At 33.4% G+C, this 20,729-nt stretch overlaps 1 protein-coding gene across 1 annotated transcript in view; it reads right to left on the bottom strand.

The window, feature by feature from the left end:
- Lrp1b (LDL receptor related protein 1B) overlaps positions 1–20,729 on the bottom strand; it is a 1,566,902-nt gene that overhangs the window by 670,123 nt on the left and 876,050 nt on the right. Inside the window, exon 21 of the mRNA XM_077110319.1 lies at positions 6,956–7,138. Within this exon, the coding sequence (XP_076966434.1) occupies positions 6,956–7,138 (183 nt within the window). The remainder of the gene's footprint in view (positions 1–6,955; positions 7,139–20,729) is intronic.

Below are 20,729 nucleotides of genomic sequence, written 5' to 3'. Positions count from 1 at the left end.
GGGGCATCGGGGTTGGTTCCACAGTCTAGCTATTGTGAATTGTGCTGCTATGAACATCGATGTGGCAGTATCCCTGTAGTACGCTCTTTTGAGGTCTTCAGGGAATAGTCCGAGAAGGGCAATAGCTGGGTCAAATGGTGGTTCCATTCCCAGCTTTCCCAGGAATCTCCATACTGCTTTCCATATTGGCCTCACCAATTTGCAGTCCCACCAGCAATGTACAAGAGTACCCTTTTCCCCACATCCTTGCCAGCACTTGTTATTGTTTGATTTCAGAATGGCTGCCAATCTTACTGGAGTGAGATGGTATCTTAGGGTGATTTTGATTTGCATTTCTCTGACTGCTAGAGATGGTGAGCATTTTTTCATGTATTTGTTGATTGATTGTATGTCCTCCTCTGAGAAGTGTCTGTTCAGGTCTTTGGCCCATTTGTTGATTGGGTTATTTGTTTTCTTATTGTTTAATTTTTTGAGTTCTTTGTATACTCTGGATATTAGGGCTCTATCTGAAGTGTGAGGAGTAAAAATTTGTTCCCATGATGTAGGCTCCCTATTTACCTCTCTTATTGTTTCTCTTGCTGAGAAAAAACTTTTTAGTTTAAGTAAGTCCCATTTGTTGATTCTTGTTATTAACTCTTGTGCTATGGGCGTCCTATTAAGAAATTTGGAGCCCGACCCCACAATATGTAGATCGGAGCCAACTTTTTCTTCTACCAGACGCAGAGTCTGTGATTTGATATCAAGCTCCTTGATCCATTTTGAGTTAACTTTTGTGCATGGCGAGAGAAGGGGATTCAGTTTCATTTTGTTGCATATGGATTTCCAGTTTTCCCAGCACCATTTGTTGAAGATGCTATCCTTCCTCCATTGCATGCTTTTAGGCCCTTTATCGAATATAAGATAGTTGTAATTTTGTGGATTAGTTTCTGTGTCCTCTATTTTATACCCTTGGTCCACCTGCCTGTTTTGGTACCAGTACCATGCTGTTTTTGTTACTATTGCTCTGTACTATAGTTTGAAATCTGGTATCGCTATACCTCCTAATTCACACTTCCTGCTTAGAATTGCTTTTGCTATTCTGGGTCTTTTATTTTTCCATATGAATTTCATGATTGCTTTATCTATTTCTACAAGAAATGCTGTTGGGATTTTGATTGGCATTGCATTGAACCTATAGAGAACTTTTGGTAATATCGCCATTTTAATGATGTTAGTTCTGCCTATCCATGAACAGGGTATATTTTTCCATCTTCTAAGATCTTCTTCTATTTCTCTCTTTAGGGTTCTGTAGTTTTCATTGTATAAATCTTTCACCTCTTTTGTTAGGTTGATTCCCAAGTATTTTATTTTTTTTGAGGATATTGTGAACGGGGTGGATTTCCTCATTTCCAGTTCAGAAGATTTGTCGCTGATATACAGAAATGCCTTTGATTTATACATGTTGATTTTATATCCTGCCACTTTGCTGAATTCATTTATTAGCTCTAGTAGTTTCTTTGTAGACCCTTTTGTGTCTTCTAGGTATAGGATCATATCATCCACAAATAGTGATAATTTAAGTTCTTCTTTTCCTATTCTTATGCCTTTAAGTTCTTTCGTCTGTCTAATTGCTCTGGCCAGTGTTTTGAGAACTATATTGAATAGAAGCGGTGAGAGAGGGCATCCCTGTCTTGTTCCAGATTTTTCGCAGAAAAAGCATTCGACAAAGTACAGCATCCCTTTATGTTCAAAACGTTAGAAAAACTAGGGATAACAGGAACTTACCTCAAAATTATAAAAGCTATATATGCTAAGCCTCAGGCTAGCATCATTCTAAATGGAAAAAAAAAAACTGAAGGCATTCCCTCTAAAATTAAATATTTTTGTACATCTTATTTCACAAATGTATATATACTTCATAAATTCCTAGAGGTAGAATTGCTAGTAAAAAAAATAAGTACATGGGCTGGGGATGTGGCTCAAGTGGTAGCGCGCTCGCCTGGCATGCGTGTGGCCCGGGTTCGATCCTCAGCACCACAAAGATGTTGTGTCCGCCGAAAACTAAAAAATAAATATTAAAAATTCTCTCTCTCTCTCTCTCTCTCCCTCTCTTAAAAGAAGTAAGTACATTTTAGTCACTGATACATATTTCTTACTTTTCATGGAGGTTTTCCAATATCCCCTAACCTAAAAGTGTCTGCTTCATCAACTCTCACTGACACAGATGTTTTTCAACTTGTTAATTATCACCTTGCTAATGTTGAATAAAGTGTGAGGCCACCATAGTTTGGAGTTGCATTTTTCTCATTATGGGTGTTATGACTGAATTTTTGTCTTCCAGAAAATTCATATTGAAATCTTATCCCTTATGTGACTGTATTAGAAACAGGGGGTTTGGTCAAGTAATTAGGTCTGTCATGAGATTAGCAATCTTATGCAATAAGAAGAATGGTCTCTGCAAACCAGGAATAGTACCCTAACCATCCATGTGATCTGGTAGAGCCTCCACCTTGGAAATTCCCAGCCTCCTATATGGTCAAAAATAAATGTTTGCTGATTAAGCCACCCAGTTTATGTTAATTCGTTGTAGCAGCCTGAACTAAGATCATTTTGTCAACCTTTTCCAATTGCAAATATTCTGCTTGTCATATTGTATATTATAATGATAATGACTATATTATAATATGTAAAATATATAATATGACAGTCAGAGTAATTACAATATTTTTATATATATTATTAAATATATTTTATTTTCATATACATGTCGTATGTATTCTTTTCTTTCTTTTTTTTCCTTCCATAATCTCCATATAATTATTCTAAATTTTTTAGACACACATTTCATTTTCATTTAATCACGAGTAATTCATTTGGTAATGAGTGTTTTGAGAACTGATTTCCTTAGAGATAGCTTCCCTGGTACGTTTTAGACTTTTGGTTTGAAATCTCATTTTGTCTGAGAGCTTTCATTTCTCTCTTTATGCGTTTACTTCTTCTTATCTACGGTTTCACTGCTTACACTTCAGCCTACCCCGTTATTTCCAGCATTCATGGTTCAGAAATATATCTTATGTTTGTTTTTTTGTAGGAGTCTATCCCAAAACAATATTGGATTTTTATCACATTTGATCTCTACATCAGACACAAGCTTGCTTGTCTGAATTCCCATGCCTGTGTCCTTCCCTCTCTTTAGGTACATGACTTCAGTTAGGTAATTTGTCATCATCAGCAGAGATACTAGACAGACAAACAGACCGATAGATCGATATGAAAATATTGCAGGCACAGCTCAGCATTCTATATTCTGTCTTATTCGTATTTCTCAGAGTAGTAAATCAGCATGTCTCTTTATTTTCTCTTGTAACATGTGAGCATCACTTATATGTGTTTTTAGCAGTAGAGAGAAGTTTCAAAGTGTGAATACAAGTCTTAACTTAAATGAATTCCTTTCTTATTTCTTCTGAATGACATTAGAGTAATTCATTATATGAGTACACCATAATTCTTTTAAGTAGTTGCATACTGAAAAGCAATAAATTGTTTAATTATTTTTTTTACTAAAAACGAAAAAAATCAATGAATATATTTGTGCATCTATAATTTCATATATTTCTGATTTTACCTACATAAATTTCTAAACTGGGAAGGCAGGGTCAAATTAACATCCCTTCAACCCCTGAGGGGCAACTTTCCCTATACTCTTGACATCACTTTATAATACCAAACATTTTCTTTTCTTTTTTAATTTAAAGAATGGCATCCTGAGTTGCTTTTACATGAGGGGTAGACTTGAAACTCTCTCCCCTGACTCCTCATTTATGATATAACTGCTATTTATAGGTCTGGGACATGAGAGACCAGATGTGGTAGAGTACACTTCTTGGTCAGATAGTTCCTTTGAGATTAGAAGCCTTTTGATGTTAATAGTTGTATTGTATTTTAATTTAACTCTCATGCTCTTTTTTATACTAATATAAAACTTACTAATGTGCTTGTATTTGAACACTAATTAAGAGAAGGCAACTTATGTATAAAAGAAAAGCCATTCTAACTAATAAATGTAAATTTATTACTTTGGAAACTTTTAAATGTCCAAGCTAGCATTTACGACATCTTTCAAAATAAACCTGAACTCTGGATTGAAAATCTTGAGTAGTTTAAATGTCTTTTAGCTTGCAAAAGTGATAATTTAATCAAAGTAAATAAAAAAAATATCGAAAGGACTATTGATGCATATATATTCAATGATTATTATTGTGGTTTCTTTTTTTTGAGAGAGAGAGAGAGAGAGAGAGAGAGAGAGAGAGAGTTAGTTTTAATATTTATTTTCTTTTTAGTTTTCGGTGGACACAACATCTTTGTTTGTATGTGGTGCTGAGGATCAAACCCGGGCCACATGCATGCCAGGCGAGCCTGCTACCACTTGAGCCACATCCCCAGCCCTTATTGTGGTTCTTTAAATGGTTCCAATGTTCACAAAAATATATCATAAATATGAATATGCAATTATGCATGATGATTGTTTTAAAGTTTGGCAAAATTATGATTTACTATATCTAAACTACAGATTAATTAGAAGCAAATGGATTGGTAAAAGTAATACTTTTTACATTTCTCTTTTAAAATGAAATATCAGTTGTACTTTAATTGTGCTTTATTTACATTAAATTTTGGTTTACTTGAAAATTCCTCAATAAATTGTATTAATAACATTATTAAAAGTGCAATATAAGTCATAAGTCAACACATGCAAGTATCTCTAAGAATCCAGTTTTCCAAAGATAGCTAGTCATCCTTATCATGCTTCAGTTTAATCTTTGAGTCATATTCAGAGGAATTTGTATGATTTCATTTCAAAATATCAATAAATATTATACAATGCAGAAGCATTCAAATTATCTATTGTTTTGTTAATATTCTTGTTTATTATGTTTTCTCTGAATATTTTCTATGTGTAGAAAGTTCAAACAAGTTCTTAATGACATTATAGTTGTTTAAGTATACATTGCTATGAAGTTCTTTCTTCATTAGATTTTTTTTTTAATTGACACAATATAATTGTACATTATTTATGGGATATGATGTGATATTTCAATATATGGACTCAATGTATAAAGATCAGATTAGAGTAATTGACATATCATTTATCTCTCATATTTATTATTTTTGTTTGTTTTTGGAACACTTAACAGCTCTTTTGAAACATACAGTTGGTTGCCAACTATAGTTACCCTACTGTGCCACAGAACATTAGAAGTTATTCCTCATGGCCAACTGTACCTCTGTAACTGCTACCTATCTTCTCTCCATCCCATATCATCCCTGTCTTCTGATTACCATTATTCCTGAAGCTTTCTAAGCATTCTTTCTCCATAGAAAAATTTCATCCCGATTTTAAGGTTTACATCTAAATTTGCCAAACTTTTGTATCATATCCAATTAATTTTTAAAATTTTCCATGCCAATTTATATTTGTTTTAACATAGTTTTGCCAGTTTCTTATTCATACTTATTTATTGAAGACTATTCTTTGCTTTATTTCAACATTAGACTAATTAGACAAAGAACAGAAGTCATATGGAAGAAAATATATGCTTTGAATTATGTTAATCTGAGTCAAATAATTGTCTCTTTGGAAAAAGAATTAGTCTATAGAAAATTATTTAGGCAGTCAATATTTTATTAATCTAACAATACTTATCTATTGATTTTAACTAATATATATTCAAAAGGATAATTTCTATAATGAAAATCACATTTAAACCTAGTATTCTCCAAATAAAATGTTTATGTAACAATTGAAGATAAAAACAACTTTGAAAAACTATTGTTAGAAGAATAACCCATTTGGACACATAATTCTATCACTAGGAATGGGCTACAGGATTATTTTTCATGTATATCTATACTAGTTTACATATGTTTCTTTATTTTTAATTTAAATTCTTCAGTGTAACCAAGACATGTGTTTAGGAAAGAAATGTGATGCTTTTTTGCATCTTTAAATTCATCAGCCACTGGATTCAATGGCACATGCCTATAATTCCAGCAGCTCTGGATGCTGTGGCAGGGGAATCAAGAGTTCAAAGCCAGCCTCAGCAATGGTGAGGTGCTAAGCAACTCAGACCTTGTCCCTAAATAAAATACAAAATAGGGCTGTATTTTATTTAGGGTACCCCTGAGTTCAATTCCTGGCACCAAAAAAAGAAAAAAAAAAGTTCACATTAGTAATGTGTTTTTTATAGTATTTGCTTACTCATGATTTTTACTCTCTACCAATTAGTTGGTATACAAAACAAAAGGAATCACTAAGAGCTCGTGATTAAGCAATTCAAAAGCAATTCACATTAAAGAGATGTTCCAGAGATGAACCAAGAATACTTCCTGAAATCTATGAAAAATTCTTTGCAGTTCTTGCATTCTGTTTATTCTCCAAACTTCATCTCTAGCCTATGAAACTTGAGACTCTGAATCCAAATGGGCTGGTTTCAAATTTCAATTGTGGCCAATGTGATGGTGCATGCCTGTAATACCTGAGGCAGGAGGATCATGAGTTCAAAGACAACTTCATCAAAATTTAGGTGCTAAGCAACTCAGTGAGACCCTGTCTCTAAATAAAATTCAAAATAGGGCTTGAAATGTGGCTCAGTGTTTGAGTCCCCCTGAGTTGAATTACTGATACCCTCATCCCCACCCCCAATTTTTTTTTCTATTGTGCCATGCCAGTTTTGTGAACTGGGGCATATTTAAAGCTCTTTGTCTCCTAAGTTCATGAAGAGAATACACATAGAACTCTGCAGACCAATAATACTTCTCAATAGAAGATGGCTATTACTGTTGTTACACATAGAATGTGAGCAGACCTACTAGTAATACAATGCTCTTTGCAAAATTGAGATGCAGATTGCGGGTGAGCAGAAGGGGTTCTTCATTCAGGGAGTGCAATAGAAGGTGAAAGCAACGTTCTGCTCACCTGTACGCTGACAGGAGAACTTGGTTTTGTGATCACATAAGCGTATCGTGCCATTGCATCCTTTTTCATCACTACCATCTTCACAATCTTTTTCTCCATCACAGCGCCACAGATCAGGAATGCAATTTCCATCAGGATGGCACTGGAAGTGATTCCCATTACAGCCAGCAGGAGAATGAATCTCTTGATTTGAAATGAAGGAGAAGAAGAGGCAAGACCAAAGAAAAATTATTTTAAGATATTTTTCCACATTTTTTTCCTTCAGGCATCATTATGGTAGACAGAATCTATATTTTATTTAGTTTATAATAATAATACTCTGTAGCATTTTCAAAATATTTTCAAAGCACTAAAAATTGGAGAAAAGCATATTTTTTATCTCCCATAGAATTCTGAAAAATACTACATAAATCAAAAAAAAAGAAAGTAAGATAATACATAAATATTTTGTTGTGGTTCTAATTAGTTTTATAAGAGTGAGATCTATGAACAGCTCTTCTCTAAGGCACATAAAATCTCAGATTTTTCTCCTAATGATAAGACTTTGGTTGTTTTTTTGTTGTTGTTTTGTTTTGCTTTTGACATTTCTTAGGTAACTATTGTCAAATTCCTAAGAGGTAAAAACCCCAAAAATAATAAGTACACTCTAACAAAATCTTTGAAAAATAACATGTAGAAATTTGAAAAAAGAAACAAACAAAAAACCCAAACAATAAATACAACTCCTTGGAATTTAAGACTTCAATTCTAGAATCAGAATGGATACTAAAACACAAGAATGTAATGAGACCTTATACATTTCAACTTGATTATCTATTACTATTTCTTGAAATACAATAGATAACACTATTGTCAAAAACCTGGTGTCTTATTAGATAAATTCTACAGGTAAGCATAAAAGAAATATAAATTGTTGTGCTACATATATGTCTTATTACAATAACTGAATAATATAATATATTAAAGTTTGTAATATATATTATCATGGGATATATTAAATATTTCCAAATACTCTAATAAAATAAAGATATCAGTATACATTTATATTCAATACAAAAGTCATTGTAATACACTAATTGTACATTTTATTCAACTATACCCAGCAACTCCCCCCAACATGAACAATTAACCAATGTACCTATATGAAAAATTTGAGGTAGGTTCACATAAGTTATTCATTGTTTAATGTGCTGGTTGGGAGAGACCTAGAGTAATGATGTAAGATTAGTCTCACTTAAATTCAAAGCTAATTAGAACACTGATCTAACCAAAGCAGCTTCATCATCTTTTAAGTTCTTTGTTTATTCTACTGGCAAATGGACAGCTTTTCAGTGTCCTTGTGAAAATTGAATCAAATATTTGTAAATAATTGTTTTAACTACAACATTTTGCTGAGCGATGGTGCATGCATGCCTATGATCCCAGTAACAGGATGCTAAGGCAGAACAAGGACCAGGATTGGAAATTTAAGAAGATCCTGTCAAAAATTATATTTTAGAAAAGGTCTGGGGATGTAGCTTAGTGGTAGGGGACTTGCTGAGTATGTGTATGGCCTGAGGTTCCATCTCCAGCACTGTAAAACAAACAAAAACATACAAAAAAAAATGTGCTGGTGTTATTTTCTGTTAATATAAAGAGTTCAGTTCTGGATGAAAATTTTTCTTTAATTAAAGACTTTCAACTGTAATCTTTCAGGTTATAATAAAAATGAACAAGACAGTCTTGACTCTGTTTCCCAAGAATTCCTAGAGCAGTAATATTTGAATAATAATCAAGAAAATTCATCCTTACTGAAGCAAAGAAGATGCTCTGATGGTAAAAAATAGGAGTTTCAATTCACACACACACACAAAATCCATACGATGAAACAACCACTATTAAGTAGTTATACAATATGAGACCTACTTAACAATATATAGGGAGAACTGATGTCTGGCTAGCTTTGAAGCACCTTCCAAAACCAAAAACTTTCTATATTTCCTAGTCTTCCAAATAATTTTGGATATATCACTTGGATATATTATTGTCATGATTAATCAAAATACTTGATGTGCATACAGACAATAAATAAATATGGTAGAGTCTGTGTACAAATGGAAAATATATGTGCACTATGACACAGAAATTTCTCATCACATTTAATTAGTATTGCAGAGTATTATGCAGAAATTGGGTTAACTAATATAGCAGTAAAGAATTAGTGTGGGAATGTTTTCACAAATATGATATTTTAGTTTTTAAACTTAAAAATCTATTCATCTTTAATCCATTCATCTATTGAAGGACATCTGGGTTGGTTCCACAGTCTAGCTATTGTGAATTGTGCTGCTATGAACATCGATGTGGCAGTATCCCTGTAGTACGCTCTTTTAAGGTCTTCAGGGAATAGTCCGAGAAGGGCTATAGCTGGATCAAATGGTGGTTCCATTCCCAGCTTTCCCAGGAATCTCCATACTGCTTTCCAAATTGGCCGCACCAATTTGCAGTCCCACCAGCAATGTATAAGAGTACCCTTTTCCCCACATCCTCGCCAGCACTTGTTGTTGTTTGACTTCAGAATGGCTGCCAATCTTACTGGAGTGAGATGGTATCTTAGGGTGGTTTTGATTTGCATTTCTCTGACTGCTAGAGATGGTGAGCATTTTTTCATGTACTTGTTGATTGATTGTATGTCCTCCTCTGAGAAGTGTCTGTTCAGGTCCTTGGCCCATTTGTTGATTGGGTTATTTGTTATCTTATTGTCTAATTTTTTGAGTTCTTTGTATACTCTGGATATTAGGGCTCTATCTGAAGTGTGAGGAGTAAAAATTTGTTCCCATGATGTAGGCTCCCTATTTACCTCTCTTATTGTTTCTCTTGCTGAGAAAAAACTTTTTAGTTTAAGTAAGACCCACTTGTTGATTCTTGTTAATAACTCTTGTGCTGTGGGCGTCCTATTAAGGAATTTGGAGCCCGACCCCACAATATGTAGATTGGAGCCAACTTTTTCTTCTACCAGACGCAGAGTCTGTGATTTGATATCAAGCTCCTTGATCCATTTTGAGTTAACTTTTGTGCATGGCGAGAGAAGGGGATTCAGTTTCATTTTGTTGCATATGGATTTCCAGTTTTCCCAGCACCATTTGTTGAAGATGCTATCCTTCCTCCATTGCATGCTTTTAGCCCCTTTATCGAATATAAGATAGTTGTAACTTTGTGGATTAGTCTCTGTGTCCTCTATTCTGTACCATTGGTCCACCTGCCTGTTTTGGTACCAGTACCATGCTGTTTTTGTTACTATTGCTCTGTAGTATAGTTTGAAATGTGGTATCGCTATGCCGCCTGATTCACACTTCCTGCTTAGAGTTAATTTTGCTATTCTGGGTCTTTTATTTTTCCATATGAATTTCATGATTGCTTTATCTATTTCTGCAAGAAATGCCATTGGGATTTTGATTGGCATTGCATTAAACCTATAGAGAACTTTTGGTATTATGACCATTTTGATGATGTTAGTTCTGCCTATCCATGAACAGGGTATATTTTTCCATCTTCTAAGATCTTCTTCTATTTCTCTCTTTAGGGTTCTGTAGTTTTCATTGTATAAATCTTTCACCTCTTTTGTTAGGTTAATTCCCAAGTTTTTTCTTTTCTTTTCTTTTCTTTTTTTTTTTTTTTTTTGAGGATATTGTGAATGGGGTGTTTTTCCTTATTTCCGTTTCAGAAGTTTTGTTGCTGATATACAGAAATGCCTTTGATTTATGCGTGTTGATTTTATATCCTGACACTTTGCTGAATTCATTTATTAGTTCTAGTAGTTTCTTTGTAGATCCTTTTGGGTCTTCAAGGTATAGAATCACATTGTCCGCAAATAGTGATAATTTAAGTTCTTCTTTTCCTATTTTTATGCCTTTAATTTCTTTCATCTGTCTAATTGCTCTGGCCAGTGTTTTGAGAACTATATTGAATAGAAGTGGTGATAGAGGGCATCCCTGTCTTGTTCCAGATTTTAGAGGGAATGCCTTTAATTTTTCTCCACTCAGAATGATGCTAGCCTGAGGCTTAGCATAGATAGCTTTTACAATGTTGAGGTAAGTTCCTGTTATCCCAAGTTTTTCTAATGTTTTGAACATAAAGGGATGCTGTACTTTGTCGAATGCTTTTTCTGTGTCTATCGAGATGATCATATGGTTCTTATCTTTGAGTCTATTGATGTGGTGAATAACATTTATTGATTTCCGTATATTGAACCATCCTTGCATCCCAGGGATGAATCCTACTTGATGATGGTGCACAATTTTTTTGATGTGTTTTTGTATCCGATTCACCAGAATTTTATTGAGGATTTTTGCATCTAGGTTCATTAGAGATATTGGTCTGTAGTTTTCTTCCATGGAAATAGAAGAAGACCCTCATTGTTATACAAAATTACATGTAAGAGGTTGTGAGGGGAATGGGAAAAAAAAACAAGGAGAGAAATGAATTACAGTAGATGGGGTAGAGAGAGAAGATGGGAGGGGAGGGGAGGGGGGATAGTAGAGGATAGGAAAGGTAGCAGAATACAACAGTTACTAATATGGCATTATGTAAAAATGTGGATGTATAACCGATGTGATTCTGCAATCTGTATACGGGATAAAAATGGGAGTTCATAACCCACTTGAATCTAATGTATGAAATATGATATGTCAAGAGCTTTGTAATGTTTTGAACAACCAATAAAAAATTTTTTTAAAAAATCTATTCATCTTCAGCATTCAGGAAGGAGAGAGAAAATGAATCAAATAGTCTTCAAGGCCAATTGGCTTTTTAGGAAGTCCTGTGGTGAGGAGGCTGAGCTCCTGGAAGTAGTGGAATAACCTTTGCTTTTCTCCTACTACTTGTTTTGAAAATAGAATAAAAAAATATTGGATTAGTTGAAATTTATATCCTATGGCAAGAATTCATCCAATAACAAACACAAGCTGTATTTCAGGCAATTGTCACTCAGTGATTCCAAATATTTAATAAGGAATGAAAAATATAATCTATTGATTTTTATATATTCCCTAAACTAAGGGTTGAAGTCTGGCAGCTCACATTCTGAACCTGTCCCTTACTATGCTTAACTGGGCAAACAAACTATTGGCCTTTCAAAAATTCAATACTTTATTATATAAAAGTCTAGATTCTCCAGTAGCTTAAAAATAAGGACAAATTTTGTGAAGGCACCCTTGCAAGTATTAACTACTACTAGCTTTATATAGGAGCAAACTGAATTTTATTAGCCATTCCCAATTATAAGAGACAATATATACGTTTTTTTCCCCTTAAATTGAACATTATATTATTTTTCAAAATCTTTTTTGTTTTTTAAATGAAACTATTTATTTCTACTGTTTTTTTTTTAATTTTTACCTAATGGACATTTTTCATTAGTTGGCTGGGTTTGTGGAATGGTATCTTTTGTTTTTGAATTTTGCTTCTAGAAAGCCATTTAAAAATGTTTCATTTGCTCTTGCCTCAATATAAATACTAATTTTCTTATCTTACACAAATTGATTTTTCTTTTTTATGATCCTTTTTATGGAGATTTGTGAATAATTCTGAAACAAATCATGCTATTTTAGAGTGACTTCTTAGATCTTAGAACCAAATTTATTGACTGTTTTTGATGATATGAATTTGTTTGAACAAATCTCTAACTCAGATATATTTATGAATCTTTAACATGTATTTGTAAGATCCTCCTCTTATAACCTTCTGTATTTCAAGGGAAAAAAAGAAAGAGAGGGAGGGAGAGAGGAGGGAGGGAATGAAGGAAGAAAGAAAGAGAGAGAGAGAGAAAGAGAGAGAAAGAAAGAAAAAAAGAGAGAAAGAAAGAGAAAGAAAAACAAATCATTAAAAGAGTAATAAGTAAGGACGTTTTGAGAAGAAATAACACATTTACTTTAAAATTTACCTAATTTAGAAAATGATTTATTAACTTCAATAAAGTTAAATAATATATATCAATTTCTATAACATATTTCTATCACTCTCCATATCTTTTTATTTCTTCAGGGCTCTGTTGCTTCAAAAGAACCATAAAAATGGAAGGAGTTCCATGTTTAACCTATTATTGAAAGAACAAAGTTTTGACTCTTTCAAACATAGTTTTCTGTGTTGCCAAAGTTTAGTTATTTTAGATCAGCTTACCATTAACTCAATGACAAAAAAAATGTGAATTACTCAAGAGAAAAATGACATAAAACTTTATAAACATGGACAAATCAATCTGATTCAGAAAGAGATTTGAAGGAGTTAAGTTGCTGGTTGCTGCTTCTAGAGAAAACATGGCTTTGGGGTGTGCTTTTCCAGAAAAAAAAATAGAAAAATAGGGCCTATTTGCTTTTGTAAGCCAAAATATTTTGATAATCTTCCTAGAAAACAAAGAAGCCATTATCAATAAGGCACAATATGATGTTTTAATGGGATAAGCCCTATCTTCTCATTTTGTACATTTTAAGATTAAAGAGCAGAAATACAGGTGTTTATAGCAGATTTAGCACGACAGCAAGTTATCTACAACCCTTGTCTTTTACTTCAATGTTATTGACAGCTGAGAGTTAGTTGCAATCAGAAAAATCAAAGCAGACTTTCTGGAGGGAGAGAGAATGCTGATATTGTCTGCTTTTTTAAAGTTCATTTGCATTTTTCTTGCTTTGTTTCCTAGCATTTGATTTATCTATTTATGTTTCATAAATGAACCCACTCTTTCATTTTCTTATTCTAAATAAATATTTACTTTAAAAACTTGAATGCAAATGTGACATTTCTCTGGGGATTGCCTTTTCTTCTTTCTATTAGGGTATTCATGTCCAGATCCCTTAGAGGCCGGTAAAACATCTGTTAAGGACCACCACAAACAATCAGGTGGCAATAAGTTAAGAACAAGAGTACAGCCTGGTGAAGGAAACTTGGTGAGTAATTCTTATCACCCAAATCTAAGCAAAGAAACTCTCCATACATTTGCTTGCACATGTGCTACTAATGTATAAATTCTGTTCTTGGTTATTTGTTCTCCCCAAGCTCAATTTTCTTTCTATATACCTTCTCCTATTAACAGTGATGGTTTTGTTTAAAACCAACTTTCTCCAAAAAGAATAAAACTGTGTAGGGTTGTTTTCTAAAATTGGATCTTTCATTAAATTCAGAAATTTCATGAGTAGTAGTAGCACAAGATTCATGAAATAGAAATCATATGTGATGCTTTGGGTTGATACATATTCTTTCTCCTGTAGAGTCTATTCAAAGTTCTGCTTGATTTTCAAGGTAAACTCCAAAAAGAATGCCAATACCTCACATGTTTGTGAATATTTATCTTCTGTTCTATGTGTCTCACTTGGAACAAAATAGACCACTCATCTGCTCCTTTTGATTTTGATTAAAAATAAACAAGAAAATCTTATTGAGACTATCTCATTTCATAGTAGCAGATACTATTAATCAATTTTCCAGGAGTCATACAGTTGATAAGTAGCAGACATGTGATTTGAAAAGACACAATTAATCTCAGAAACTGTTCTCTTTATCATTATATCATCATTAACTTCTTGAAAGACTTTTGTCATGTAGAGGCTCATGAATAAAAATATAATGATCTCATTTAATAATCAATATGACTATGGATTTAATTTTTACATGTAAATTGCTGTTGTTCAAGCATGGTATTGACACAAAAATAGATTTGTAGACCAATGGTACAGAGTAGAGGGCACGGAGACAAACCCACATAATGACAGTTATCTCATATTAGACAAGGGTGCTAAAAACATATATTGGAGAAAAGATAGCCTCTTCAACAGCAGGACTAAAACTGGAAATCCATATGCAACAAAATGAAATTAAACCCCTATCACTCACCATGCACAAAACTGAACTCAAAGTGGACCAAGGACATAGGAATTAAACCAGAGTCACTGCATATATTAGGAGAAAAAGTAGGCCCAAATCTCCATCATGTTGGATTAGGCCATGGCTTCCTTAATAATACTCCTATAGTGGAAGAATTAAAATCAAGATTCAATAAATGGAATGGATTCAAACTAAAAATTTCTTCTCAGTGAAAGAAACAATCAGTGAGATGAGTAGAGAGCCTACGGAATGGGAGCAAATTTTTACCACACACACATCATATAGAGCACTAATCTCTAGGATATACAAAGAACTCAAAAATCTTAACACCAAAATACAAATGACCCAATCAATAAATGGGCTAAGGTACTGAACAGACTCTTCTCAGAAGATGATATACAATCAATCAACAAATATATGAAAAAAAAGTTCAACATCTCTAGCAATTAGAGAAATTCAAATCAAAACTACTCTAAGATTTCATCTCACTCGAGTCAGAATGGCAACTAAGAATACAAACAACAATAAGTGTTTGTGAGAATATGGGGAAAGGGCACACTCATACATTGCTGGTGGGTCTGAAAGATGGTGCAGCCAATATGGAAAGCAGTATGGAGAATCCTTGGGAAATTGGGAATGGAACCACCATTTGAACCATCTATCCCACTCCTCGGTAGATATCCAAAGGATTTAAAAACAGCATACTACAGGGACAAACCCACATCGATGTTTATAGCAGCACAATTCGCAATAGCCAAACTGTGAAACCAACCTAGACATCATTTAGTAGAGTAATAGATAAAGAAACTGTGGTATATATACACAATGGAATACTACTCAGCATTAAAAGAGAATAAAATCATGGCATTTGCAGGTAAATGGGTAAAGTTGAAGAATATAATGCTATGTGAAGTAAGCCAATCTCAAAAAAACAAATGCAGAGTGTTTTCTCTGATATAAGGAGGCTGATTTATAATAGGTTGGGAGGGGAAAGCATGGAAGGAATGGAAGATCTCTAGATAAGGCAAAGGAGAGGCAGGGAAAGGGAATGGGTATGGAGGTAGAAAAGGAAGTGCAAAGAGATGGACATCATCAAGTACATGAATACAGGAATGGTGTGACTCTGTGTTATGTACAACCAGAGATAGAAAAAATTTTGCTCTCTGTGTGTAATATGAATTGAAATGCATTCTACTGTCATAAATAACAGAATAAATATAATAAAATAAATATATAATTACTGTTGTTCAGCCTATTTCTTTTCTAATAAAATTTAACATTTATTTCATTTTGTTGTAAGGTATTAGTATTTTTTTTTTCATTAAAAGATCAATGAATTGCAAGTTCTGTGAGGTCATCTACTCTTCTCAAGTTTGTTTCTTCAATTGATTGTCAGGATATTTGGGTGATGACATCCATGATCTAGTCAGTGGTTGAGAACTACAAAATTAATTTTATTATCTTTAAAATCAGAATACAGGCCTAAATTATTCATTCTATTTGTTCTTTCAATATATATTTATTGTTACCTGCCAGGCGTTTTTCCAGGCACTAGCATTAAGCAAAGGTCAAGGTAGAGACATTACTGGTCTCACAAATCTTACATGACAGCAGAAGAAGAATGAAGGTGTTTAATAAATAACTACTTAACAAATAAAAGCTGAAGGGGCACCACTGGTTATACTGTGGTAATAGGCAAGTGAAACATTTCCTTATGTCAAAGCAGAAACCATTTAATTTTGGCTGTAGTTATGTATCCATTATGAATTAGGAGCTGGATATCCTCATCACAGTCATTCAAGTTCCTAAGTTGATTGACGGATGATCATCTTACATGATCACAGTTATTAGGAAAGAGGGAAAAGAGGGTTCTGAATGGTCTCATATCAAGCTAGAAAATAACACCCATTATTTCTGATCAAAATTGATTGAAAAAACTTACTCACACGGAGTAGAGTCCTAAAATATTGCTCCAATCCAACCACAAAGGTCCCAGAAAGAACAGTCTTAACAGGTGTCAAAAGAGGAAATACACTGTGCCAGTCATTGATCACTACCATAAACAGCAACTTGGATATAGGGCTCATATTGAAAAGGGTGATTATAGAAGCTGGCATTTAAGATGAGTCCAAAGTGATGGGGGAAAAAAATAATCATGGAAGAAATTAAGGCAAAGAGCATACTAAACACAAGAAAGAGTAACTGCAAAGACCCAAAGCAGGAAATGGCTTTAATTTTCACAGAAAAAATAAAAGAAGTGAATGGGAATAGGTGGGTGAAATTAGATATGAGAGGCAGGTAGGGTAGAATCGTATAGGGATTTATTAACAACTATGAGAAGATAAATGGCATATATTTTGGGGGGATTTTGAAACAAGACTGATGGAGATATAATTCAATATACATTATTTTCTTTGACTGCTGTTTCGAGAAAAATGGATTCATGAGTGGAAGTAGAGAGACCAGAAAATGGCTTTTGCTAGAATCCAGGTTCAAAATGGAAAGTGGAGTTCCTGTCTTTGAAAAGATCATAGAATAGTTGGTACACAGGCAAATAGAAATGTTTGCAGCTGTAAAACTCTTTCAGAATGGAATGGTAGGAGAGAGTGACATGAGAACACAGAGAGGAAAACCAGTCTGGAGCAGAGAGTTTATATGAGACATTCTTAGGACAAAAAGTCAGAAGAGAGTTTCTGGTTATGATTAAGAGTTAAGTCAGAAAGTATGTTAAATGAGAATGAAAGATTTTCTTATTAAAACTAGCTCTACTTACAAAATTGTATGTAGTGTGTCTGCAGAGGAAGGGAAAAAGAGAAAGACAGGAGAGCAAGACCTAGATTTTGAAAATAATTGTGTCTCATGCTAAATGATTTTGATTTAAATCTGAAGGAAACCTGGAATCAAAGACTTTCAGTTAGATTCTTATTTCTTAACTCACTAGGTGAAAAAAAATTCTCTTAAGATTCTTTAAATTTACAAAGGTTTATATAAATATAAATTTGCTTAATGTATATATATGCATACAAATACATATTAAATATTTAATTTATTCAAACTATTGAAGTTCACTCTGATATGAGACTAGCATCCTATACACACCCACACACACACTTTACACTTTTATATTTCTTCCCCCCTGTCTTTGCATCTCATTGTCTCACAATAAATTAAATTACAGTGGAATGAATCTGACATAACTTTCCTATGTATATACATATATAAGTTATATATATATATATATATATATATATATCTTTCCTATGTATATATATATACACACACATATACATACATATATATATATATATATATATATATATATATATATATATATATATAACTTTCCTATGTATATATACACACACACACATATACATATATATATGTATACTCTATTGAATCTCACTATCATGTATATCCATAAGAAATTAATTTTAAAAAATAATTATGGTTAAATGATAGAAAGATCAGCAGAGCAGAGGGAAGGGAGGAAAGGAAAGGAAAGGAAAGGAAGAAGGGGTCCTGGGGACTGAATTAGAACAAGATATATTCCATGCTTTTATAATTATGTTAAAATAGATTCTACTGTCATGTATCACCAAAAAAAATTTTAAAAAGAAGAAGAAAATTAAAATACTTGAAATCTATTTCTCAATGCATTTCTTAGTTTTGGGTGGAAGTTAAGACGTTTAGGGAATGCTGTATTTATCTGCCAGAAAGCATTAAAATAAAGTCATAGAGTTTTATTTCTTCTTAACTTTCTTGCCAAATAAAATCAGCTTCTATTAACAGTTGTTGATTTTCCTCTGATGAAGAGCGACATTCCTCTGAGGAACCTGTGATGACCATTCCAACCTGAGTTCCCAGACTGTGTAGTTCCCCAGAGCCTCAGGTCCTAAGCTTCAGGGCTTGGAATGCAATCAATCTTTGTGATATGGCTCTCCCAACAGATTGCTAAAACGATGACTGTGTTTATATGTATATGCTCATGCTGTTTTACTGTTAAGTTTTCATATTGCTGATGCTGGTTATATTTTTAACTAATGCAATTTTATTGTACTTTTCCCCTCAAGCTATTTAAACTAAGCATAGAATTTGGAAAATCTAATAAATAAATAAATACAGAGCCCTGGAGGAAATGTGGCAACTGATGGTGGAATCTATCCCAATATTTAAATGAATTCACTGTGACTAAATATTTGCAGTTGGAAGACTAGCAACTGTACAAAAACAGAAAGAATATTCTTCTCCTGAAGTTAAAAAAAAAAGAAAAAGAAAATCAGAACCGCAAATATATATATATATACATATTTATCACTAATGTATTTTTCTTTCTTTCTTTTTTTTTTTTAACTCAGAATACATTTTTGGATCAAAAGAAATGCTATAGTCCCCCTGAGAAAAATGGATAATAATGGCGCTAAAAATATGATGGGTTATTTAAATTGCAAGACAAATGGGGGGGGATCCTTTACTATTTTTTTAGCACACTTTAGGACAGAACTCTTAAATGTAAAAGGCACTACATATTGTGTGTGCAGGAAGCTTTTTGCATTTCATATAATAATCATGTGTCAATCTTTGCCTTTCCTAGATTTTCAATGAATCATTATGTATTAATAATTCCTACTCCTACGGCAGCTATTTGTTGTAGATTTTTTCTCCAGACATTTTTCTCCAGTCCTGGCAGGACTGAGAAGCTGGTCTGGCAGCATAACAACAGCCTCATTTCACTTACAAACAGAATGTGGACATAACCTTTCCTGTTCCTGCCTCAGGGTTATCTTAATTTCCCCCTAACAAGTTTAGGTACCCCTAGTTTCTAGAAATCTTCAAGAGACTGGCTCATTAAAACACCTCAGATTGTGAGCTAACTGGAGACTATACTTGAGTTGATGGGGGTGAGCTGTTGTGCTCTTCTCCCCATAATGCACAACAAATTTCTCAGGGGATGCTGCCTCTGACTCTCAGAGGCTACTGTGATCTCTGCTATGAACTAACGACAAAGACATATGTGGGTCTTCCCTCTTAAATCATCTTGTTCTCATCCCACTGGACCTTGATATGGCTGTCTACAAGCCATCTGGACTTACCATTCTCACCTTCCTTCCTTTCCCCCACTTTCCAGGGAAAGTTTTATATTCTGCTTTCTATTCAAACAAACCCCTTTTCATATGTAGCCACCATATGAGATTATCTTAACAAAATGTTGGATGGGACCATTGAAACTATTTATTAGTATATGTGATTTAGTGATACATTTAGTGGGGGGGAATTAAAAAAAAAACAGATTTAAACATGTCATGTTTACTGTTTGGGCCATTAAGAAAAGCTGAATAGAAGAAATGAAAACAATGCAAGGAGAACTATGTGCAAATAAAATTATTTTTAGTGTTAACACATGGACACTCAAAATCTAAACATTGAAATGAGTTTCAATTTGGAGTACCAAATATTCCCCTAGAAAGTTAATGTAAATTAAAATGTAATCTACATAAAATATTGGTTCTGCAAAGTGCTGTGGTACACACCTATAATTTCAGCTACTGAGTAGGCTAAGGCCAAAAGATCACTAGTGCAAGGCCACTCTATGCAACTTAGGGAGATCCTGTCTCCAAATAACAATAAAAATGACTGGGAATATAGCTAAGTGGCAGAACATACCTGGGCTCAATCTCAAGTACCACAAAACAATAAAACAAAATACTGATTCAGTTTATTCATATATTAGGTTTTGGTATCTGGGCTTTACCAAGAACATTTTCTTTAGAATCTAATTATCTTGGGAGTGATGAACCCTCACATTATCTAAACATAAGTGAACAGAATGAATTAATCTGTTTAATTAGTTGTGTAAAGTAATTGACAGTTTAATTTTCCCCTTATCATTTAAATTAACCAATCATCTTAATGGTTATGT

This window comes from Callospermophilus lateralis, chromosome 9 (genome assembly GCF_048772815.1).
Source record: "Callospermophilus lateralis isolate mCalLat2 chromosome 9, mCalLat2.hap1, whole genome shotgun sequence".
Taxonomy (NCBI): Eukaryota; Metazoa; Chordata; class Mammalia; order Rodentia; family Sciuridae; genus Callospermophilus; species Callospermophilus lateralis.
The sequence above is the reverse complement of the archived record's forward strand: the minus strand, read 5'-3'. Positions and strand labels throughout refer to the sequence as shown.